Raw genomic sequence first — 26,558 nt, forward strand, 5'->3', positions numbered from 1 at the left:
GAATTGCTTTAGTTTTTCTTCCTAGGCTACCCTGTAAAACTACTAAACGAGATTAAACACGTCATATATAAGAAAGCGCATTTCTTTTAGTTTTACAACATACATGCACACGAAAGTTAACGCAAGCCTTTACAATCAATTGCACAAATCATAATTAAATCATTCGCTTTGCTTTCATGTATTTGGTGTCAATTATTGCTGGAGTCCAGCTTTTTATTGTCAATATCGGTGAAAAACGTAGCCTAATAAGCTACTGCTTTTGCTGTTTTTGTCTGTTCGGTTTCCCAGAGAAAGTGGTTGATGACATCCAGAAAAGCCACCTTCATTTATCATCAAACAACTCTCCTTTGAACCGGTCAGTTTTATTTCAAGGTGCTTTCTTCATCTTGTTGATCAAGAATTCGTTTTTATGGCAGTTTATACAGAGAATACCTTGCAAAAGAACCTCGATATTCAGACCAGTCATGTGGTCGCATTAGTGGAGTTGTTTAGGCACAAGATTCTGTGCTTCCAATTGCAATTTAAAATATTCAGGCAAGCAGGCATACTGGTTACGTATACCTGCATGCAACTGTAATTTGACGTCGCTTCAAAGCAGAATAAATCAAGACAGTTACAAAAAAATATAAGCACATGCGATTTGATGCGATGAAATGATTCCTCACGCTAATCACTCGTTTACAACACCAAGCAACTAGCAAGTCGTAGCCATTTTGCTTGTTTCGAGTCTCAGCGTTTACAAAAGCGCTTAGCCTATTATGTATCACAATGGGCCAAAAAAAGGATATAAAACATGGCAGTTTTAGCTGTGGATTCGCGAATCTAAACAGTTGGAAGTAGCCTAAGCCACAACTTTATCATCAGACTATTTCTTGAGCTTTTTCGTCAGATGCCGTAAAATGTAGATCAATGATCGCCAAAATGCCTTTTGCCTACTCTAAATGACTATTTGAAAATATGGAATTCTTACGCCATTTAGTGAATCGCGTTTTCAATCACGCGTAGTTTAAAGCATGGTAGGCTATCATAAAACAGAATAATATTCAAATTATCAATTTCCATTAGGCAAAACTGCATTTTAGTATCGATAATAAAAACACAGAAGGGTAGTCTTACAACACAGCCTATTGTAGTTTGATAGGTCTACACATGGTAACAACAGTGCAAACATTTATGAGCCTATGTCATTCCCGCTTGCCGTTGAATTTCTCATGAAATAGGCTGAGTTATTGTTTTTTTGTTTTTTTTGTATCCAGGCTTACGCCCGGTGATTGAAGATTTAAATTAAGTGGACGGGAAGGCAAGGAAGCCAATCTTCATGTCTACCTTCAGGCATGTCTTTAAATGTCCTGCCAAAGACATAGCCGCATGCTCTTGAGCGGTGACCAACCAGCGCTCTTTCGATTACTGTTCCAGCGCTCTCACCACTCGGCAATGCAGCTGAGCAAGTATTGTCATGTGGTGGCACTAAATGTATTGCAGAAAAGAGTAGTAAAGTTTTAACCTCAGAATAATACATAGGGTTTAGCCTGGTACCAACTTTAGTACGCAAGTAGCTTACTAAAAGTCTATGAAAAAGTGATACAATCAAAAATAAATGTGCTGACGTTGGGTGGAATAATAGGAAAGTGCACTTTCATTGTTGATACTTGGCTATCAGCCTGTTTTGTCATCGCCTATGTTAGGTCTATGTCGCATTTTAGTAAAGTAGAAGTTTGAGACAGCGGCAGTACGTAATTTGTTAGTGGTATACAGAAGTCCTTCAATCGCTAAAAGCCCCTGATCCATTTGTACCAGGCGATAGTGATTCAGGATCATCCTGAGCAGGGTTGCTGACACCTTTGGGTTTATCCTCCAATTCAATTTCGCTGTATCTACACAGCACAGCGGGTTCTTCAGATTGGTCTGCTCTCTGAGATTCACCCTGAGAAGCGGAATATTGGTTTGTCACAAAGCGAATTGATGCTGATCAAACAATCGTCCCAGACAGCAAAATCCGTCATTTTTACATAGATTCAACGTCTGCAGGTGTTGAATCAACGTAAAAATGATGGATTTTGCTGTCTGGGGTTATTTAAATTTGTAAATGTAGGTTTTCAGTAGCCAATAACTTTTAAACTGCAAAAACTAATGACCATTATTATTAGCAATATTATATAACGATAATTATCATTAATCATGATAAAGGCCTAATCTGTCATTGGGGCTTTAAAAATTATGGCAATTGAAAGTGTAGTAGTTTACATTTGGAAATTTATCATAATTAAACAAAAAACAGATCATGATCATGTTTGATGCTCTTATTGTTCCATTGTGCCAACATGTCCGCCCCGTTAGCTAAGTGGGAACAAGCTAGATTTAAGATGAAGTCCCTGGTTCGACTCTCGTGGTGTACACTTGAGCAACGCGTTTCAGGACTACTGCCTATTCAGCGGCACCTAGTGGGTGGAGTAATTCCCCGGCAACAACACTTCATCAACTATCGGAAACTCCACTCTGTCAATCTCGGTGACCAGTGGTAGCCTCTACAGTTAGGCTACGCGTTACTGCCAGGATTAAGCTCTCAAAGAAGCTTTCCCAGTTTGAAAATAAACATCAAACATTTAGTACGTTATCAATCACAGATGCAACACAGGAAGGAAGCACGAAAAGCTGATAATAATCGGTTGACGAAATGATCTGGTTGCTTCAGCAACTCACAAGTAGAAATAACAAGTGTGCATCGTGAACAGAAAAGGCGAAAGTTACCCCGGAAAAAAAAATAATTGCAGAGTTGTTCCTGGCAATAAAACTAACATTACCATAAGCCTACGTCGCTTTGCGTATTATTACGTTACTTGTACCTTTTTCTAGACCTCTGCTATGTTTGGCATATATTGTTTTTTTCGTTGTGATGGTCAGAAATAAAAAAACAAACCGAAACTGTCATTCTATCATTCATTTTACAGTAAATTCTCAAATAGCAAATAGAAGGCCTTTTTCTGGATACACGCGAAGACATATACGTGAAGTTATTGTAAAATACAAATGAATTGCTCACCGCACAGTCTGAACGACTCCTGGCAATGCAGCAACCAATAATGAGAATGATGAGAACTCCAAAGATAACAATCAAAGCGATCCACCAAAGACTGGCAGTCGCTAACACTGAAATACGAGTAGCAGTAAAATTCAACAATCCAATATAAAAAAATCGTCAAGTCAAGAGCCAAAGCGAAAGAGATCTTCCAATCTCAGCAGAGTTGCCATCGAAATGTTTCAAACTAAACGTTTAGGCCTACAACAGCGTCCAATAAGCAAGCTTTACAATCAAAATTTTTTTACCCACACTGAAAATTTGTAAACAATTGAAAAGCAGCCTATGCTTTCAACTTGATATAGTTGCTTTCAGAATAAAATAAAGCGTTAGAACAATGCCCTTTTACTGGTCATAGTAGCCCAAGTTAGTTGATACTGCATTAAATTTGTTAAATAGATTGCTGTGGTCTATATCTTGCTGCTTTAATGACAAGACATAATGTTAGCAGGATACGATATATAGTACTATCCAAGGTCAATTATTTAAGCATTAGATATTTTTAAATATAATTTCGTACCTGTTGGATTGCAAATGTTATCGCCATTTCTTATAAATCCTTCCTTGCATTGGCAAGTGAAGCCACCAAAGTTATTGACACACGTTTCATTGGCTGTGCAGTTGTGTGGATTGACTTGGCTGATGCATTCATCAGTGTCTAATAATAAAATAATATATAAATCAATTTATTTTGTGCTGCAATAAATGCTATTAATACTACAAAAAGTGCTCAATGACAAGCAAACAAGCCAAGCAGAACAAATTACATCAAATTCAGTTACTACTTTCTAAAAACCTCTACAGCCTGTTTCATCTTTAGACCTACTTGGGATCATCAGAAGGTTCTGAAAAATACGCTTATTTTGTTGGCATCTTTTTCAGGACCTTCTGGTGATCACCACTCACCAGCAGGGCCTGATTAAGGCTCACGGGGGCCCGAGGCACAGTTAAGATTAGTGGCCCCTATTGGCAATCGCATTCGATGCAGAGCAGCAGTGCTCAACTGAAGCATGGCAAGTAACTTTCCAAGTAGGAAATATTCCCAAGACCATGCAAGCATTAATAATAGTATAATATTATGCCTCGGTGGGCATCTCTGTGTATGCTAGCATGAAATCGTTACACAATTTGAAATCGTTACTCTAAAATAACAACTGTGCACTCAGTGTGCACACACTGGCACAACAACTTTAACTACCTACGCCTACTAATGAAAAAAAATTAGGGGCCCCCGAAACCAGGGGGCCTGAGGCCTGTGCCTCGTGTGCCTCATGGTAAATCGGGCCCTGCTCACCAGTAAGGGTAAAATAAGCTGTAGAGGTTTTTACGAAGTAGTAACTAAATTTGATTCAATAAAACAAACATGTTTTTTTTCGAAGTAGACTATAAATTTTGTAACTTTTTTCGTCGTATCCAGGCTTGTGGCAAGTGGTGGAAGATTTATATAAAGTGGAGGAATAGGCAAGGAAGCCAATCTTCGTGTCCATCTTTAAGCATTAAATGCAATAGATTGAGTTTCGCTTTTAGCAGCATAGTCGTCCTTAATTTCACAAATGTAGATATCCTACAAACGACCTGTTTTAGCCTGATGCTGCGAGTTTGCTGTGGTGGTAGCCGTTTGCATAAGCTTTCTGAACACAGTTCCCTAGTCATGTGGTATGACGAATAGTGTTGGAGTCAGTGTGAACCTTAAACAAAACAACAACACACTGACTCCAACTCCATTTGTCATAGCACGTAACTATAGGGAACTGTGTTTCGAAAGCTAGTGCAAACCATTATTACCGTTACTACCACAGCGAACTCGTACAAACAGCAAGCTACCAAGCACAGCTATTGAATTGCGTAATTCAAAAACAAAACATGAGACTAACAACATATTAAATTCGAACGTTTTCGGCAAGACTTTCTATCCTCGTCAGGAATAAACTCAATTCATTTAAACAAACGTTCGACTTTAATATGTTGTCAGCTTCATGTTTTGTTTTTGAATTATGCAATTCAATCCTGTTGAGTTCTTATCAATAATCTATCAATGGTAATAATGTTTGGCAACTCAAGAATTATCTCTCTACCAAAGCTGCACTATTATATTTGATGAATCACTTACCTAAAGTGGTGACGTCGACGGTGCCATTTACAAAATTCAGGCTTCCTTCAAGATCTCGAACATAAATGGCAACATCGATCTTGTAGTCTGTGTTTTGTTTGAAACCACCTACGATTCTGGTGACTGTCTCACTTGTTACGTCATTGGCGTTGATTGACTCTCTCGTTGTCATGGTAACCGGAACGGTCGTTATGACGAAATAATCAGCTCCGTTTGTTCTGGTAAAGCTTACAGCGACGTTGATGTCCGAAGGTTCCGCACTCAGATTGGGCACGGTGGGTACTGGTAAAAATAGTTTTTTTTAACTCCAAAATATTGATTAATATTATTATTATTTTTATTTGAAATGATAATAACTAATCCACAATTTATTCAAAAGATTCTCAAGCGGAATTTTGCTTTGTAAAAAGGTCTATGAACACATATCAGGCTATGCCAACTTATTTCTTATTTTTTACTTTTCAAAGCCCGACAACAATTCTAAAGGTTCAACCATCTTCCACATATGTTTGCTTAATGCATGCTATTCTTTCACAACTATAAATTTTACCTGATGCTGACTTACGTGTGGTAAAACTTTTCAGCTCAGAAAATTCTGTGTACAGAGCCACCGTTTTGGTGACTTCAACAAAAGCTCTGACTTGAACAGCGCAGGCTTGGTTCGAAGGAAGATCTTCGATTGTGACGTTTTCAGTCGCAGTGGTTGTAAGCCTACGACTCGATTCGAAACCAGGGCAGTTGACTGTAACGACCAAACAAAGTTACATTTCAAAAAAACAAATTTATTTGATAAAAAATTTTACTGTTAAGTCAAAATAAATTGATTCCACATGACCTGCGAAACATGGTTTTGTGAAGTAAAGAGAAGCTATGTACTACGTAGCCTACATGCATTAATGTCCAAGGCTGTGGGGTCAGGCGTAAAATGTACGACTCCGACTCCTCGGTTTATAACTGGTCGACTCATCCCTCCGACTCCACAGCCTTATTATGAAGACTTCAAGCCGTAAAATGCCTTATTGTGACCAATGTAATTTTCCAAGTACGGTATAGAAATAAATGTATTGTAGCCTATCTTTAAACTTGTTTGTAAAATTTATTTTTTTAAGTGAATTGGTCCTCATTCGACTTATGACTTCGGCTGGCTTGATGAACTTTATTTGAATATTGAACAGGTTCTTGTGATTGATTGAGGAGATCGTCACCCACAGACTGAAAAAGTCTGTTTGAAAGCTGAATTTTGGAAAGTTTGCACATTTCAAAAGACTTTGAATCACTGACGCAAGCCTAGTCGTTGAGATTGACCAAGTGAAGTTTAAGTCTGTTGTGGAAGTGATTATTAAAGAAATAAAAGCTGATGTCCTTCAACCTCTGTTATTGAGGATGAAAAGTGATACAAAAATCCTTCATTTACAATGTAACGAACAATGTAACGAACAATGTAACGAACAATGTAACGAACAATGTAACGAACAATGTAACGAACAATGTAACGAACAATGTAACGAACAATGTAACGAACAATGTAACGAACAATGTAACGAACAATGTAACGAACAATGTAACGAACAATGTAACGAACAATGTAACGAACAATGTAACGAACAATGTAACGAACAATGTAACGAACAATGTAACGAACAATGTAACGAACAATGTAACGAACAATGTAACGAACAATGTAACGAACAAGTAAACAAAATTAGTTAGGTTCAAAACTTTTATAATTTTCTGATAGAGCTTTCGCCACCGTAAAGGCAGCTTATTCAGTATCTTATTCAAATAGAATGAATAAGTGGAAAGTGTTGTTGTCTGTGAATTATTCCATAATAATACTAGGTGACGATAGATGGAAAAGTGTCTTTGAAATGAGTTAATCAAGCGCACATCCAGCGTAACTTGAACAATGAACATGCTGTTTCTTTGGACACAAAGTTGAGTGACCACTCAACCAAGCTATTCTGTAAGGCAACTGGAAGCAGCGGTCCTTGTCTTCTCCAAATGTGATCTTGTGCCAGATGAAATTATTTTTTAAAAATTTAGAAAAATTGGTTATTTTCCTTTTTTTTGAGGCTTAACTTACAAATTAGGTTATAGCTATAACTATATGTAGATGATCTATAGAGCTATAACCTCATTTGTATAACCTAATCATCTCAACTGATGAGTTGTAGTGTAATTTTAAGTGTGGTACAATATAAGTAAATAGAAATTATCATCAGTCATTTCACTCTGCTCTTCGTCATGCCCTCAGAGTCACCATTCTCCCAAATTTTGAATAATTAAACAAAAATACAACAACAAATGACCATAAAATGAGTTAATTCACTTTCCTATTCAACAGACCTAACAAGGCTGAGTTGAAGGAATTGGCAAGAAATCAAGTGTTGTGAGGAAGGATTAGGGAGGGAGCAACAAAAGGTCGGAAGATGGAGAGAAAGTAATTGAAACAAGATCAAAAGAAAAAAATGATGGCATCAATTTACTCACCGTCCACTTCGTATAAAGTGGCCTGATACACAGCTCCGTACGAGAGAGTGGCAGAGTTAGTATCAATATCATCAATAACCACATTTGACACTGGAGGAGGACGTGCAACTGAAAAATATTGTTGTATGAAACTTTTAATTGTGTTTTTTTTAATGATAAAAATCTGCTTCGGTTAGCCTTGTGTGATATCTTGATGCATAAATACCCAACTACTGCTCCAGGGTGTTTTTAGGGATTTTTTCGTTTTTAAAACAGTTAAACTAGTTCAACTCTAAATCTACAGTATAACTTTTTTTTAGTGCAAATGTTAATTTGCGGTGAAATATTGTTTTATTTTTCGTCATTAAAGTGGTAAAAATGGTAGAAAAATATTAGCTGCAGTGACAAATATAATACAATAATTAATAAAATAAAAAAACAAACTGCTATAATCACTGGGTTAGTTTGAAACGAATTTGGTCAAAGTTAATTTTTGTCTTCGAAATGCGGCTTTAATAAAAAGCGACAAAGGCCTTTGCAAAGGAAATGAAAAAAAGCTTTTCAATTATTCAGGTTTCCAAGAAATACAACTACAAAGTAATGAATAGCAGAGTCATTATTAAACTATACAATATTCATTCTATCTATAGTCTGGCAATAAAAGTAAAAATCTTAATTTGAGTTAAATAATGCAAGCTTTTGAGATGGCGCTGGATTAAAGAAAACTTAATTTTCGCTTCGGTTTGAACAAAATGCTTTTCTGAAATTCAAAGTAACAGATCTGACAACATCATTGAAAACGGTGCGATTAACAAAGCATTAGTTTACAAATAACTTACAACAATCATCAAAACGAAAAACAACACCTCCCAAGAGCAATCGGTAAAAATGTTTACGGAAAAATCCATGCAGAAAAAATCCACAGCGTAAAAATCCATATAAAAATATTCATCAGGAAAATATTTCCTCCTTCGAAAATCATGGATATTTTTCAGCCCGGATATTTTCCTTATGGCTTTTTTTCATATGGAATGTTACGTACATTCTTCCAAAGAAGTAGAATTCTAGAAAATGGTCGAAGCAACAAAACGCAAACAATAAAGTGTGCAAACTTTTGAAATGAGCAAAGCTAACTATGACGTAATAGAAGCATAACGTACTTAATTGTGCGTTGGAGAAGTTGGTTGAGTCACTGAAAGCCAAAGTCAAATCAGTGTTAGCTGATATCTCATTTTTGCTGTCTGTCTCTGTGTCCACTGTCGCGACTACGCTACCATTCCTGCAAGAAAGTAAGAATTAAACTTTTGTTCAATTAAATCAACTTTGGTTTCAAGGCAGTTGTAATGTGGCTCTTCCAAAACAATGAGAATGGATAAAACCTCATACTTCTACGAAAAATAACTCAATTCAGTTAAAAATTATTAACTTACATTTATTGCTTCTTTTAACAGACAATCTATTTTCGTTCTTTTACCCTACTACGGTATACTTTTTGAAAATGGCAGTACATCAAGTGGATACATATTCTATGATGCTGATACAATATAAAACAAGCTTTTGGCTTTTCAATCTAATATATGCTATACAAAAAAAGAAACGTAATAAATTTCCTAAAATATATTGATACAAAAACTATAAATCTACTTTTTATTTCGCAGCAGTTTAAACGATAAAAGCGGTAAAGACTTCTGCACATTTCTAAACCACTTGGTTAAACCATAAACCAACCAAACCTAGCAACAGCACAGTATTTATCGCGCTACGTTGTAACATAATAATATTTAGATGTTGTTTTGTTTGCTAACAGTTCAATAAAGTAACCTCGCTGCCAAAGTTGCATGACATAAAGTTGTTATTTAGGATCTTTTTGGGGTTTCTGATACATTGAAAAGATATCGGACGAATTTATCTCATCGCAATATTTTATCTCAAAAACTTATCAAAATGTTGAAGACTGTACGTGTAAAGAATAAAATAATAAAAACGATATGTAAATTTGGTCTGAAAATTTCTCAACCACAGACATAATTATACAACTAAGCAACCACACGGCATTTAACATAATCCATTAAAATTGAACATAAACTATAAGCTACAAACGTTTTCGGCCATACACACGTTAGCCCTTATCAAGTAACAAAAAAATAACTGCTTATCATATCTACACTGAAAATGAATAACTGATCTAAACACTGAATTGAAAAAACGAAATGCAAAATGAAACGGCATAGCATAGGAGAAAGGCACATCACATGGCGTTTAAATTACACGAGGCAAAGACGCATCATATGACGTATCAAGAAAAGACGTTGAATAAATAAGAAGCACCTGAGGCAAACAACTGTGTATTGAGGCGAGGATTGTATGATTTTATTAGAGTCGTTTAAAATTATGCGTAAATGTTCCACCGAATTCGACACTAAAATCCACGAGGCTTTGCTAATAAAATCATGCAATCCTTGCCTCAATACACAGTTGTTTGCCTCAGGTGCTCCTTATTTACTCAACGTCTTTTCTTGATACGTCATATGATGCGTCTTTGCCTCGTGTAATTTAAACGCCATGTGATGTGCCTTTCTCCTATGCCATGCCGTTTCATTTTGCATTTTGTTTTTTCAATTCAGTGTTTAGATCAGTTATTCATTTTCAGTGTAGATATGATAAGCAGTTATTTTTTTGTTACTTGATAAGGGCTAACGTGTGTATGGCCGAAAACGTTTGTAGCTTATAGTTTATGTTCAATTTTAATGGATTATGTTAAATGCCGTGTTGTTGCTTGGTTGTATATGTCTGTGGTTGAAGAAAGTGACCTCTTTACCAAAATTGTATGAAAATTTCTCATCCAACTAATTTATGGCAAAATAAGATTTTAAGTCTATGCCCTATATCATAGAGTTCAATGTTATTTGTTTCCGACAATATATACATGACAACAAATCTAATCCACCACAGATGCTTATAAGGTTCTATGAACGTAATTATTGCAGTGGGCTACACATTCTCCAGTTTCTGGCCATTCAGTTGAGTTTATTTTTATTTCTGACTATCATAACAAAAACAATAGTTACAAAACGGCAAAAAGCCTAAAACCAAACTAGAACGTAAGTTAAATGGTCTGGCAAGACGAAAATAGTTTACTTGTATACTTTTGTAATAAAAGACACTGTAGAGTGTAAAACAGCTGCAAACAAGATAAAAAATCACATAGTGTTGTACATGCAAGGTAAACGCCACAAAATCAATTGAGAACTAAAAGTAAAAGCATCATTCACTACAGTAAGTATTTGTCACATCAATATTTTGCTGGAAAAATGCAGTGTTCTCATCTCTAACAATGGAAATATTCTGGCTACATTTCAACTACTACTAAAATACCAAAATATTCCACGCATTGCTACTAATAAATAACTACAGAAAGGCGAATGGTGGGGTCCAGGGTTCGAAACTCTCTCCGAAATTATGGGTGAAACTATAAAATAATGTTTGATTATTTGAGACCTGGTGCAAGACGTGCAAGGCACGTCAGCAATGAAAACGCGATTACAATTGTATAAGATAATGATCTCGATTATTTAGAATTTTAGATGTTAATAAGATCTTCAAAGATGTAACAAAGCGATCAATTTCCTCCATTGTTTACACATAATATGCAATTGTCGGCACCTTGCTAATGCTCAAGCGTATTTCTGTCACCAATGACTCACTTCAAACCTGACAGCAACAGAAAAACTATTGATAAAACTTACCGAAAAGCAACAACGGACACAGCAGTCAGGTTGAACTCAAAGTCTCCAGAGTTAAACTGTTCCAGAAAAGGTTCACGTATCCTTTCTATCAAATCCTGTGCAAGTTGCGAATTGAGATCCAGCAACTCTGGACTGAATGTTGCCGATAACACCAACACGGAAAACGTTATGGACAACGGTTCTGCAGAAGAAGTAGCAAAGTTTTGCATGTTCATGAAAACATGAAAAGACATAGCCTAAAGCTTGACAAAAAGTGTAAACTATGTTGTTGAAGACTGTATAGACCCATTTGGATCGCCCCTCAAGGTTGCTTAAGGAGACTTTCAAATTTAGGAAGCTTGTACTGTAAGTCTCCCTATCCTTTTCTAAAACTTCCTTAAAAGCACAGCTTTTTGAATCTTATTTGTTTTTTCTTTTTAAAGGATTAAAAATAGTTCTTTACAAAGATCAAACAATATCAACACCAAAAGATCTCAGCCATCCGAACGGCGTTAACAAAAAAACTAAAGAGATTGAAAGTAAACAACACTGGCTCTACCTTTGAGAAGGAGCCATCCCACAGGTAAAGCGCTAACGAATTATGTGGCGCGTGCGCAAAAACAATGAAGCAAATGAGCCTCGGAAACATTGACCAGTGACCATCACAGCGAAACACTATTGTTATCCACTTTTTTGAAAGAGGTAGAATTAATTAAATGAAGATACAGTACGTTAGAAACAAGCAAGCATATAGCCCAGTGGATTTTGTTAGGTAAATCACGTACTCGGCTGAAGGCAGTTTTCTATTTGATTTCTTAAAGGTAACAGCAACAAGGCTAAAAAGTTTGAACTTAAGTATGCATCAGAGATTTAAGAACTTTCAGAATGAAATCTGAAATTGTGATTTTACATACCACTTATATTTAACAGAGGAACTATTCGAATTACTTGTTATCGCTATATTTTCTTCTTATGCTCAATTGGTGGATGGTATTATAAAGTGTTCGCCTTAATAAATGCTACATCGCCTTATTCTTGTTCAGCAATCAGCATGACAAAATAAATATTGCAGCAATGTTCTCGGCTGCGTTTTAATACGGTTTCACATCTGCAATGAATACAGTGATAGAGTAACAATGCCAATCCATCTTAAACGTGGGTTTAGATCAGTGCTCTTCAATCAAGGTTTCGAGGTACCCAAGGGTTTTTCTGAACATGTAGTGGGGTTTCGTGAGTTCAAAAGGTTCCTTGAAGGTTTCTCGTTTTAAGAGGAATTGATTTCTTGATTCATTATAATGATGCGTCATTCTGAATTGTTAGATGACTATGCCGCACTCACACTCCAAGTAGTCCAGTCACATCAACAAGAGGTTGAGTACAGTCAAAAGGCAAAAAGAAACATTGACAGGTGTTGCATCAATTGTTCGTTGTTTTACTCTTAACAAGAACGTTATTGGTATGATCTGAATTTTTGTTAGTAGCCTAAAGGTTTTGTGATAAACGCAAAAGTAAATCAAGGGTCGCGCGATGACAAAAAGCACGAAGAGCGCTGGTGTAGATAATATGTTCTTCAACTAGAAAGATGCTAAACTCACTTGTCTTCACAGGAAAGGGATTGGTGTACATTGGTCCTTCAATGTCAATTTCAGATCCCCTAGCCTTAATAACTCCAGCTATGATTGCATAATTGCTGTCAGGTGTCAAATCACAAAAAGTTTGAAGAGGGCTTGAACTAGTTTTGATATCAGATGGTACCACTTCACTTATTGGGTCTGGAGAATTGCCGTTGAGAAGTATCACCTGAAAACAAACAAAATGCGTTGTCAAATGAGTTCTAGTGAATGCTCAGCTCTGTGCTGCAGACAGCCAAGAAGAACGCTCCTTTTTACACAAGCACAATAAAATTTGTGTATTTTAAAACATTAATTTATGTGAAATAAAAAAATAAAAAAATGCATTATAAAAGGGCTAAAATCATCAATGTGCGTTTGGTGAATAGAATTAATCGCGCTTCAAGTTATTTGTTGCGTGGACCGCACCAGTTTTAATACTTTAAGCTTTCATAGGTAAGCTATACTAGCATGGTGGAATATAAAAGAAATTTTTTTAGAAAATGTTTAAAAGCTCAAAGAAAGCCTATAGGCTACGCTTAACCATGTGTATAGCACCATATATTGATTGTACCGTACTAAACTAAATAGTAGGCCTATAGCCGATGGCAATACGTTGTGACCGCAGAAAACGTGATTGTTTCATAAAGTTTGCTTAGCCTACATGCTATTGTTTCTGGATGTTTTGCTTCATCAACTGCTCAATGCAAAGGTAAGCAGAGATCTTATACTTAGTTACTGAGCTTTGAGCAATGAGAAGATAAGGTTCTCATTGCACAAAGCCTTCGGCACTATAACAACAGTAAGGTGGCCAGCTCCTTTCTCTCTGCCATCTGTCCTTCAGCATCTACGCCCAACCGATTTATTTCATCTTGGGTAGAGGTGAGCGGTATATTTCAGCAACCAGCTGAAGCCCGGCGCCGAACTAGGTTTAACCACAAACCAACAGTTAATCATGGCGGTTTAGTGTTTACGAATTACTAAAAAATAGAATCAGTTACATACTTCATAGAGGGCGTGTGATCTCGTCGGATCTACATCTACGGTAAAGCAACTTTCCCTAACATTGAGGAGTACAGGCACGTCCAGCTTGGGTTTTTCTGTGACAAAACAAAATTATTTTATGAAAGCATTAAACTGTCATTGCAAGATTGCATACAGTCATTAGTCGTCGGGTGACATTCTGACGTAACGTCTATCGCTTTTCTGTAGCTTCCAAAAACGTAAGTGCTTAAAGTTCAGTGCTACTGTATTAGTTTGGTATCGCAATGCATCTCTCGGAATTTTAAAGCCAGTGTTCACAAGCATTTTCACATTGGTGCAATGTGTTGCAGCCACTCAGTGGTCAATTTATGAAGAGTAAAGAATTTCAAAATGTGCTTGAGATATACCATTTCAAAATGACATTTAACAATCAATGGAGTGTTATTATTAAATCAGTTTGGTAGGTTAGTTTTGACTTATGCGTTTTTGGACTTCAGATACTGTAAAAGAAGATTTTTCATTTTAAAAGTAATATCACAGCAAAAGTGGGCTTGATTGAGTTCAAATTTAATTGGGGCATCACTCAGCAAGCAAGTTTGTTTTCTTTACTTTGATTCAATGTTTACAGGCGTTAAATCATTGTTAAGAGAGCAGATTTAACATGCCGTGAAACATAATAAACTTCCATACCTATGCATTCCACTCCATCTCCAAAGAACGCTGAGGAGCACGTACAATCAAAGCTACCTTCATTGTTTCTGCATGTTGCGTTTGTATGACAATTGTCTAAACCCTCTTCACATTCATCAACATCTAGTAAAAAGAAAGGAGATTGAAGATAGGTTTTGACGTGGTAAAACAGGCCAATGCACCACCACATAAACCAGGCTTAAACAACTCGAAAAACTATATTTCGCGGACGGCACACAAACGTTGTTGTCAATTTTAGAACTAATCTTATGGTGCGTTGCTATGAAGCAGGCAAAAAACATACAAAAATACTCAAAGACACTTAATTGTGTTCTTTGAAGCAAAATAGTTAAAAATTTATGTTTATCACTTCATAACATTATGATGTACCAAGATAGTGGTTTTGAAATATGTTTCAATGTTTTTAACATGATAAGTTCGTCTGATGTAAACTAAGCTAAACTATCACAAGATATGTAAGGTAATCTTCTTTCGTTTGAGACTAGATCAAGTTTCAGGTCAGGTGGCGGAGAACCAGGTGAGTGTAGCTTCGTCCAGCGTTGCTATACCATGCGTTCCATTTGGTGCCTTGTAGATGGGAAATTCGAGAACGACATAGTCAGCAGTTTGTTCTTCCGCGTCGCATTCGCAGGCCGATGAGGGAGCCAGACCCCACTTGTGCATGTTGGAATGAAAGCGACCGACTCCGGTTTGGATTCTGTTGAGCTTGACCCAAGTCGGCCGAGGCAGGTCCATACCAGGGAGGCGCGCCACTGGGTGGGGTATAAAACCATGTAGTTTGGTGTTGGTGGCGCACCACGCTGCTTTCCAAGTATCTTCCATGAAGTGTGCTGCGCTGATGGCATAATCGCTGATGGCATGATCACCCCGATAATGTCCCATTCCTGCTAATAAAATCGCATCGCAGGTAATAAAAAATGGGATATATAAGCCGTGTGACCGTACCTCCGATCGGTTTGTTCCCAAAGAAGTGACAAAGCTTTGGAAGATCAACACACCCGACCAGGAAGTCATTTCTAGCTCCTTCTCACGGAGCGAATTCAATGCTGCCCTCAAGCACCTAAAGCCTGGTAAGGCCCCTGGTCCAGATAGGATATGTCCAGTTTGAGTTGCACGCTGGTTATGTTCTAAAGTCCTAGTTATGCGATTTCCTGTCGTCCTGCGCCGCCTCAAGATTCCTAAAGTATGGAGAAGATCTCTGGTCGTCGCGATCCCTAAGCCAAACAAACCACTAGACGATGCAAAGAGCTATCGCCCCATCTCCTTGCTCTGCATTCCTTTCAAGATCCTTGAGAGACTGACCTACGCCCGTGTCGAACCAATAATCGATCCACTGCTTCCCAAAGAACAAGCTGGTTTCTGACACGGGAAGTCAACTGTAGACCAAGTCACACTACTAACTCAGGATATTGAGGAGAGTTTCTCGGCAAAAAATAAAGCGGGGGCTGTTTTTATCGACCTAACAGCAGCCTATGACACTGTTTGGCACCGTGGCCTAGTCTACAAGCTACTCCGCCTACTCCCTGACAGGCACATGGTCAAATTGATCATGGAACTCATCCACAACATGAGTTTTACCTTTAGCACCGGAGGCGGAAAACCAAGTAAACTGCGGCGACTCAAAAACGGTGTCCCACAGGGATCAGTCTTGGCTCCCCTCCTTTTCAACGTCTATACGCACGACCTACCATCAACAACATCTGACAAATATGCATATGCTGATGACTTGGCCATCTTGTACTCTGCGAAAGACTGGCAATCATTACAAACGACGTTGAGCCAGGACATGACGACCATATCTGGACACCTTCACCAATGGAAACTGAAGCTCAGCAAAAGTAAAACTGTAACGGAAGCCTTCCATCTCAACAACAGGGAGGCAAAATGTGCCCTGAAAGTGACCGTTAACGGAAAATTCTGCCGCCCTGCCCAGAATCAACATACCAACAACTTAATCAAGTTACACTTGACAGATCACTCACATACCGTCACCATTTACAGTCACTACGCAAAAAGCTGACATTTCGCGTCGCCCTGCTGAGACGTCTGGCAGGCACAACTTGGGGTGCAGGTGCTGACACCTTGCGCACTGCAACCCTGGCTCTGGTTCACTCTACTGCTGAATACTACGCCCCTGCCTGGTACCGCAGTGCCCACACCCGCCTCATCGACAGCCCAATCAACGACGCATTGCGAACTGTGACTGGATGCCTGCGTCCAACTCCAACAGAGTATTTACCAATCCTTGCAGGCATCCAACCTGCTGAGCTCCGCCGAAAGGGAGCCATCATACATCTGGCTCGCCGAGCGGGGAATTCTAACCACTTGCTTCATGCAAAACTCAACATCCCACCTCAGGAATCCCCCTGAAACTAAAGTCAAGACACCCCTTTGTGCCAGCTGCTGTTGAATGTAAGGTAATGATATGAATTTATTCCGACGTTTCGTCAATCAGATGCGACTGGCTTCTTCTGTTTAACCAGTCGTGTATAGTTGACGCAATGTTGGATTATACGCAGATTATCATCTGAAACACATCTTGTGATAGTATAGGTTAGCATAAACCAGAAGAACATACCATGTTATTGAAGTAAACTCTTGATAAACAGCCTCAATCAATCTTTTTTGTTTGAATGTTTGTAAATTTACTTACCAATGCAAACTGTTCCGTTGTCAGTGTAACCAGGATCACAAACACATGAATAACTTCCTACTGTGTTGTTGCAGGTTGAGTGTGCACCACAAAGTGGACCAGGATTCAATTCGCATTCGTTAATGTCAGAACAATTTTTGCCATCACCTTCAAATCCTTCATTGCATGAACAATCATAAGAACCGATGGTGTTACTACACTCTGCAAAGGTGCTGCAATCATTTACACCAGAACACTCATCTGTGTCCGTGCAGTTCAATCCATTCTGTTCATATCCTTCGTTGCAGGTGCATTCATAAGAACCGATTGAATTGTTACAGGCTGCATTTAAACCACAAACCTGTGTGGAATTTTTACATTCATCGATGTCAGTGCAATTGTAGCCGTTCCCTTGGAAGCCATCGACGCAGAAGCAATCGAAACTTCCAGCAGTATTGTTACACTCTGCATTGTTGCCACACGACGAAATCGTTGTGTTTTCGCACTCGTTGATGTCGTCACAATTGACTCCATCTCCAACAAATCCAGAACGACAGAAACAAGAATAGCTTCCATTGTTGTTACTGCAGTTCGCGTGAACGTTGCAATTATTCATTGATGAATTAAAACATTCATCAATGTCAGAACAGTTGAATCCATTCCCGGTATAACCCTCGCCACAAACGCATCGATAACTTCCTTCAGTGTTTGAGCAAGTTGCTTCTGCATGGCAATTATTGAGTTCGTTCCCGGTACACTCATCCACATCGCTGCAATTCACGCCATCGCCGATGTACCCAGCCTTGCAGTCGCATGTAAAGTTTCTGAACCCATCAGTGCAAGTAGCATTGGGATGACAGTTGTGGGCGCTTTCGTTTTTGCAAACATCTAAAAAGAATAAATTTATCGTTTATTAAGTTTCAAATTGACGTCTTTATTAAAGCATTTTTTTTCAAAGCAACAAGTTATCTAGAAAAAACGTTCTATTGTGCTCTTTCTCTCTGGCTGTCGGTCTCCAAAACATTTTTGGGTCCCTAAAATCATGTAAGGTCTAAAAGTATACTCTGGACCACCTCTGCCACGCTACTGGCGGCCAATATTCAACATTTGCGCTATGTCAGGAGTGTTTGATTCTAGGCCTACTCACTCAATATTAACACCTACTCACACTTTTCCAAGAATGCAAGAGTTTAATATTATTTCTTATGTAAACTTCAACAGATTTATTTACAACAGTTTAGTTGGTTAGAAGTACCAATAAAAAATGATGATAGACAACACGAAACTCCATAACATGACTTTAGCAATTCAACATAGAGCTTTGTAGTTGTCTTGTTAGCTTTTTTTATTTTTCATAGTACACAAAAAAGACTGGACAGACTAAAAATTGGTAGACGTCAAGGCGGTGGTGTGCTCCCGGGCTGGAGAGGTAAGCTATTGAATTCTCAAATAGGCACAAAACGTTGAACAGACTATCAATATCCTCTTCTATAGCTCAGTTGCTTGAGCACCCGACTTTGTGCATGTTGAAACCTCAGCATCAAGCAAAGCTGGCTCGGCTTTCGAGGTGAGCGCTTGAGTAACGCATTTAAGGACAGCTCTTCATTCAGCAGCACCTGATGGATGGAGTAATTTGCAGACAACAGCACTTCGACAATCGGAAACTTCACTCGGTCAATCTCGACCGGGGCTGCCTCAGTGGCTCAAAGCCTTGCCCTTTACACATATGCAAGACCTATCAGAGGCTTTCTCAGCGCGAGGATAAAGATTCAAACCAGCCAACTCAATGAGTGGACCTTAATGAGACATTTTTACCTGGATCCAAAGAAACGGTAGCTGGAGATCCACATAGATCGTCCTCAGTGCAAGCGATTACTTGAAGCTTGTAATCTGTATTTGGTAGAACTTCTTCAAGCTTGTAGTCCGGAGCTGTAATAGAAATGACCATTCAAATTAACTCTTCCGGCCCCAAGCGCGAGATAACTTCGGTTATGTTGGTCCAGTCCAGGAGCGGTGGCTTGACAAAAACACTTAAGAATAATATTATGCTTTTTAAGGTAGATTGGCTTTCTGTTTAAAATAATTAAAATTTTCAACCAGTATGAGTAATTCTGTTGGCCAGTGATTTTCAACCGATCTTTCCCAAACTGTCTTGACTGTCATGTGATATGGAATGATTATACTTGTTTGTTTGCTTGTTTTTCATATCTTTATCCTGCATTGCGGGAAAGCGGACTTGAGCGCTATGCATCGGTGTACGTCTTCCGACTGCTGACCCACTCTGCAGCCGACGGTAATGTCTGTTTCCGGTTGTCTAATCTACTAATGGCTTAAATTTAGTACTACCCATTACTCGAAATCGATCACTGGGTAGAAGCAATTATCGTAAAGTTTCTTACCCAGAGAAACAACAGCAAGTGCTGGTGGCTGGAGTCAAACATGCAGGCTCTCGACTGCGAGCCCAACGCGCTAACCACTCGGCCATTGCTGCCGATGATGACTGATGACTGATGAGGCTTTATTAATAATAACATAATACCAAGCAGGTTTATATATTTGCAGGTTGACGTGCAATAATTTTGTGTAAACTTAGCTTTAGCTTAATTGCAGATTAGTAACTTATAGCATTTTACACATCTCAGCAAAACAGACTCAGATATTAAAAAGAAAAAAAATGACCAAAGATTTGTTGTTAAAAATATTTTTATTGTTATAAGTTTACTGTATATTTCTTCAGTGTTTCTTAATTAATGTAAAATTTATTTTCTTTCAAAAGTTTGGTAAGGGCTAGATGCATAGCCGAAGAAGTTTCCTAAATTTTGTTGTCACATTGTCAAATGCTGTGTTGCTTAAACATGTCCGATTATGGTTAAAAGATGTAACCTCTCTATTCAAATTGTATAAAAATAAATCAATAAACAGTGGTTACTACAGTTTTGCAAGAATTCAATTTACATTTCTGGAGTTAAATTTGACGTTACGGAAGATTTTTACAACTGTAAAAGTATTCAGTAGGTAAAAAAAGATTGAAAACATTGCTATAGGAATGATATGTTTCGGCACACAAATATTTAGCTCAATGGTCAATATGTTAAAAATTCCTTGTGTTGAACTAGTTCATGTCGTCTGCAGTGTAGACGACTGCAACTTTAATAATTGGCCTTCAGTAAGTTTTCTGGTGCAAGGCAAATAGTAGGCTATAAACCTACATCCAGCAAAAAGAAAATTAAAGCTTAATCAGCTAGAATACTACACAAATAATAGGTTAAACATTTCCTTTTCGAATAATATCCTCATAAATTTTGACGTTTGCCTTTAAGATAAACGTCACATCTGGCAGTGCATTCCTATTTAGAGGTTTATAGCTTACTAACCGCCAAGAATGAAAAGCTCAGATAAAGTCTTTTCACTGGTTGTATTCCTGATAAAAATGTTACTTTATTTTATCAAAACTAGGCGTAAGAAAGATTTCTCAAATTTATCAGTTTTCCGGTGGGTGATTAGTGATTACCCCCGGCCGATATGATCCCGTCCATTCATATGCACCTATGTGGGCTGCATAGCCGAGTGGTGAGAACCTTGGAACGGTAATCGAAAAGGCGTTGGTTCGAAACCGCTCAAGAGCATGCGGCTGTGTCTGTGGCAGGATACTTAAAGGCATTCCTGAAGGTGGACACGAAGATTGGCTTCCTTGCCTTCCCGTCCACTTGATCTAAATCTTCAACCACCGGGTGTAAGCCTGGATACGACAAAAAGGTATACTAACATGGGGATTTCCCGATGTATTGGTTGGTGCCGTTTGTAATCAGAGACAGATTGAAGTAATCTGCTCCAGTGACTGTGGACCATCCCCATTCAGCGCTAGTTTCAGTTTTTGAGATCACACGCAGGTCATATGGCTCTGCCGGCCCTGAAAATACAAATAATCAAAATTTAAAAAAAATGCAAATGTCTAAGCCAATAGCGCTACTTAGACCCAACTGAACAGTACACAACATAATGGAAACACTGCAAGTTAAATTGCAGGTAAGGTTTTAAGTACCTTTAAGTTTAACACATAAAATGTTAAGCTAATTTAAAAAATTCAGCAAAGGGGAATTTTTATGATACCACATGAAAAGATGCAGCCTGGTCTGTATCAATGGCCCAAAGTTTATGTGAGTCACCTAAAATTCCCAGATTAACTTTCTAAAAATACTTTTCCAGTCCGAGATAACCATGCCATTTTCTATCACTTAATTAATATTCTCCTTTTTATTGATTCAAACAAACGTAAAACCACTAAAACAACATTTATTTGTCTTTTCTGGTTCTAGCACTCTTTCACAGATGTAGACTAATTGAAACTTTATAACTATGGTTAACATCCTTGTACCGGTACTGTAAAACATGTACTTAGAAAGAAGTTAATTAATAGTGAAGATTCGGTTATGCTCTCATGCATTTAATACTTTTCTGCTCGATTCCAGTACCACCAAAAGGGCAGAAAAACCACTAAAGGGTCACCAACACCACCAAGGGGCACCAAAACCACCAAAGTGGCACCAACACCACCAAAGAGGAAGCAACACCACCAAGTGGCAACAACACCACCAAAGGGGCTACAACACCACCAAGGGGGCTCCAACACCACCAAATGGTACCAACACCACCAAAGGGGCACCAACACCACTAAGTGGCTCCAAAGCCACCAAAGAGGCACCAACACCATCACCACAATTGGGCACCAGAACCACAAAAGGACGTGTGCCATCAGGAGAATGCCAGCATTTCCGGTTAGATGATAGTATAAAATTATTTTCTTACTAGTTACGATTGTCAGTTCGAGCGGGAACGACGATCCTCCTTCGTTCCTAGCGATAATCTGGATGTCGTACCATGAGCCAGATGACAAACCAATAAAGGTCACCTTTTCATTGGTGACAGCCATTTTAATCTGTAAACTTTCACTGCATAAATTTGTGGAAAATGCAAACAATGTGTAAATAAATTTTGAAGAAAAAGAAACGTGTACCTGCAAACATCTATAGGATTGACCCATGATACAAGAGAAGGATCCACAGAGGATACAAACTGATTTCACTTTGCGTGGAGCTACATGTACTTGAGAGGTTAATGTGTCAAAAAAGTTTGTAATCTTATGTTTATGAAAAATTATGTCACGGTTGTTTACGCATCCAATGGTCAAAAAAGGTATTAAAGTCATTTTTGTAAGTAATCGAGCAAGTTATAGATAGTCCGGATAAGAATTCCTGAAATAACCAGCGCATAACAATAATAAAAATAATTATATATTTTCCTATTGTGATAACATACAGCAGTACATTGTGAATTGTAAACATAGACAAGATAGTCTGACATCACAACAGGTAACTGATGACAGCGAAAAACTGTACAGTCATCGAATTGACTGCTTTCGTTGTTGGCATGCGTTTATTGATCTTGCAAGAACACAGCCACGCGCTTTTGAGCGGTGTCGAACACAGATCCTTCCAATTGCCACTCAGGCAGTTTCATCACTCAGCTGACAAATGACATTCGGTTAGGCTGGGAATGCTGTGGAAAGCAAATACCTATTGACTCGCTGCCCTGAGTCGGTAGGCATGGGTTCGATACCTTGTCGGGTCATGCCAAAGACTTTGTTAAAGTGCTACTGAATCTTATCTTTAATTGGCACTCAATAAAGGAACGGCGTCAGGGTTATCATGTTCTCGGCTGCTCTTCTATACGGCTGTGTTAAGCGTTGAGAGCAGAGCATCTCTGCGGTGGATGCAGCGCCAGTAACATTGACAGGGGAGTCAAAGATGTAAGTTACTTTTGATCCCGGGCCGCGATGATTCAGGGGCCTAAAACTTTTCCATGGGGCCAGGGAGTTTGAACAAAGCGCGTATTCGTTGGATATGGTGCGTTTTTTTGTATTAGAGTCTTGAATTGGCGCCAGACGACATCATTGGTACCGGGTCCAAATTATCTTCTCAACGGCCCTACAGCGCAGTTACAAACAGACAATTATTAACAATTTAAAACCTTGAAGAAAACCGTCATCTATTGTTTTCCTTTCATAACTATTTAGTATACGTATAGTCGTATATTCGATATTTGGCTAAACAATTGCCATTTTTCTTCTACTATCTGTACTAAAAGACATTGATCAAACACTAGGCTGCTATAGTTACCTCGGAGGCATTTCCACCAGGATAGGTCCCATAAGGAAAAGCAATAACATCATACAGAGTTGTTCCTTTGGATGGAGACCAACTCAAAGTTATAAAATCGTCTCCAACATCATCAATACTAACTTCCATAACCGTTGTAGGCACTAAATATATAGAATAGTCATCATTTCGGCTTGGTTATGATATTCCATAGTTATGATATGATATTCCATCGTGAATGATATTCCAGCCAAGCTTAATAAACGCCATATCCATCAGCACATATGTTCAGAAATATAATACATTGATCTTTTTGCATAATTCAACTGTCCTACTAGAAATGTGTATGCAATAACGATTTATACCGAATCGGCTAGATATTATCCACAAGTCTTGCCAACGCGGAAACTGGAAGCCTGACTAGAGGCCAATGCAATTTCGATTTTAAACACTAAGATAAATTTTCTTTATATCTATTTGAAATGATAGTTTTGAGAATCCAAATTCTCAAAGTGTGATCACTGAATCTCACGTTACTACAAAACTTTTAGAATTATGTTAAAAAATGACAAATGTGTCTTTATTCCCAGCGTTGCCAGACGCTTATTGGAGTTCCAGTGTCAAAATCTATTCAATACCATTATTTATAGGGTAATAATACCACAGAAGTAGCTCAAAATATAGACAAAGACTATACATATTAACTACTAGCTAAACTATCAACTTATGTTAGCGATTTTAGCTACTAACAGATCGGTCTCCTATCAAATTTTAAGCTGTACGTTTGCATGGCCTGTGTATAAAGGTCTCCATGGTGTCGGCAAACAAAAGGACGGCGTTAATGCACTCTTGATGAGGTTCAAGTGTTAGGTAAGTTTTAAAAATAACAAAGTTACTATTTGAGAATTGTATAATATTGGGTTGCTGACTGGCGTAGGCTATCAAAAAAACAGTCATCACCATAGTGGAAGTTGAATGAAGCTGTTCACCAGACATTTAGATAACATGATACGTTCTACTGGTGCAAATTAATCTGAACTATCACAAAATGTATAAAGTGACAATCTGCTTTTATTCCGACGTTTCGTCAATCAGTCAGTCGTGTCAGTCAGTCGTGTTTGATTGACAAAACGTCGGAATAAAAGCAGGTTGTAACTTTATACATTTTGTGATGGTTCAGCTTAATTTGCACCAGTAGAACGCATCATGTTATTTAATCATAGTGGAAGTTGTCAAATTTACAAAAAGTAAATGCTCACCACATTGCCAACGCTAAAAACATTTTGTTTCAAGGTAGGCACTTTGACATAGGACAGTTTTTCTTGCGAATCAGCTGATTTCAGTCATGCGACTCAGCACGTGATATTCTGACCGATCTACTCGAAAGATTTTTGATACAAAGAAAATTAAGTGAATGTATCACCACAAGCAGCGTGGCCTAATGGGTTAAGGTTAGGGCAAGGGAATAGTCATTTCGATTGTGTGGGTTCGATTCCCACCCTCTGCTAATGTTCTTTTTTCTTCTGCAACTGAACTGAGTACAAGAAGGATCTTAATGACTGCAATCAATTGAGTTTATAAGGAAAATTGTCCTACCTTTCTTAACCAATGCGCCGCGGCGCAATGGTGGTAGCTGGTTCGCACGCAAAACTGCCTATGTTAATGTGTCTACCTTGTTTCAAAGTACAATCTAATAGTGAAGCTGAAAATTATTTGAAAATTTCCATGCATCGTGCAGCGTGGTAGGCCACTGACACCGAAAGTCATTAAAAATTTTCAAACCCAAATTACACTGCTGATAATTCCAAAACGATTTGTAGTTACAAAGAAAAGACTAGCCTACTGTAAATTAAAAGTGAAACGGAAAATCACTAAAGCTTCAAAATATAGTTAACATCTTAAACGGAAAATTGCTTAAAAGTTCAAAGTAGCCTACAAGATAAACATAACTTAAAATTGGACTGCAAGATCATTCAAAATTTTCAAAGAATATCCGAAGTTTAAAAACGATACCGAAAGCCTAGTGGTGTATTCTAAAAGGATTTAAAAGTTTCCAAGCAAATACAAAAATGCTTTTGTTGTTGCAAAAAACATATAGCAAAAAAACAAAGCATAACTCTATAAAAACACTTGGTTTTAAGGCAGGAGAGTTTTGTGGATAAAAGTAGCCCATATTTAGTTACTAGACCTAAGCCTCGGGGAAGAGAAAATTAGTTTTTTATTAGACTAAGCCTTCGGTACGAACGAGATTAGGGTGAACAGTTTCTTTCTCTAGGCCACCTTTCCTTTAGCGACTACGCCCACCCAATTTATTACGCCCTGGGTAAAGGTGAATTGTGTTTAACCAGCTAAAGCCGGGTATCGAACTAGGATTAGGCTACATCATTGGAAAGGCAACGCCTCAACCGATAGACCATCACCACGTTTTATTACTCGGCATGGCAATCAACTTAAGAAACAAACCTGTAATTTGATATACTGTATCTGAAATTTCTCCTGTTTCAAGAATAATAATCGTGATACTATAATTTGTTCCAGCTTGCAAATCATCAACAACAAGCTCAAATTCTTCCAAGGTCCCCGCAAACGCTTGTTCTCCCGATTCAGTATCCATGATGGACATCTACAAAAATATCACAATCAAATCTAAAACTAGAACGAACTAAAAAGTTATTCACATTATTGAGTTAATGAAACTACAAACGTCTTTTAAACAAAACACAACAAGATTTACAATTTTAGGTATTAGGTATTTGTTACTTGAGACAATTCTGACAACTCAATCTGGTGAAATAGCAATACTTTAGTTGAAGCAACGATTAACCCCCCCCCCCCCCCCAAAGCTGTTTTCAATTTCAAGCGGCGCAATTTCATCTCGAAACCTCTAACACCATACATTAGCTGTTGTTCTCAAATTTCTTCAGGTTAATGAATGGTGATTAAAAAGTTTTAAATTCAAAGACAGAATATTAGCTATTTGAAGCAGGGTGGCAAATTTGAAGAGAACATGGATGTTTAAACGTTTGAGAACCACTGGTAGGCCTATAGGCTACATTAGCTGCTCCTAACTTTTTTTAGTTATTTTT

At 38.0% G+C, this 26,558-nt stretch overlaps 1 protein-coding gene across 1 annotated transcript in view; it reads right to left on the minus strand.

The window, feature by feature from the left end:
- LOC145785287 (uncharacterized) overlaps positions 1-26,558 on the minus strand; it is a 37,646-nt gene continuing 11,088 nt past the window's right edge. The window contains exons 5-21 of the mRNA XM_082596959.1: positions 25,936-26,095; positions 23,494-23,636; positions 22,124-22,253; positions 21,084-21,227; positions 19,133-19,246; positions 17,339-18,205; positions 14,665-14,787; positions 13,996-14,090; positions 12,976-13,180; positions 11,402-11,582; positions 8,816-8,934; positions 7,677-7,784; positions 5,752-5,928; positions 5,187-5,468; positions 3,597-3,734; positions 3,041-3,147; positions 1-1,924 (exon numbers count right to left, since the gene is read on the minus strand). Coding sequence (XP_082453085.1) covers positions 1,763-1,924; positions 3,041-3,147; positions 3,597-3,734; positions 5,187-5,468; positions 5,752-5,928; positions 7,677-7,784; positions 8,816-8,934; positions 11,402-11,582; positions 12,976-13,180; positions 13,996-14,090; positions 14,665-14,787; positions 17,339-18,205; positions 19,133-19,246; positions 21,084-21,227; positions 22,124-22,253; positions 23,494-23,636; positions 25,936-26,095 — 3,255 coding nt within the window. The 3' untranslated portion in view covers positions 1-1,762. The remainder of the gene's footprint in view (positions 1,925-3,040; positions 3,148-3,596; positions 3,735-5,186; positions 5,469-5,751; positions 5,929-7,676; positions 7,785-8,815; positions 8,935-11,401; positions 11,583-12,975; positions 13,181-13,995; positions 14,091-14,664; positions 14,788-17,338; positions 18,206-19,132; positions 19,247-21,083; positions 21,228-22,123; positions 22,254-23,493; positions 23,637-25,935; positions 26,096-26,558) is intronic.

This window comes from Aplidium turbinatum, chromosome 16 (genome assembly GCF_918807975.1).
Source record: "Aplidium turbinatum chromosome 16, kaAplTurb1.1, whole genome shotgun sequence".
In the NCBI taxonomy this organism is placed as follows: Eukaryota; Metazoa; Chordata; class Ascidiacea; order Aplousobranchia; family Polyclinidae; genus Aplidium; species Aplidium turbinatum.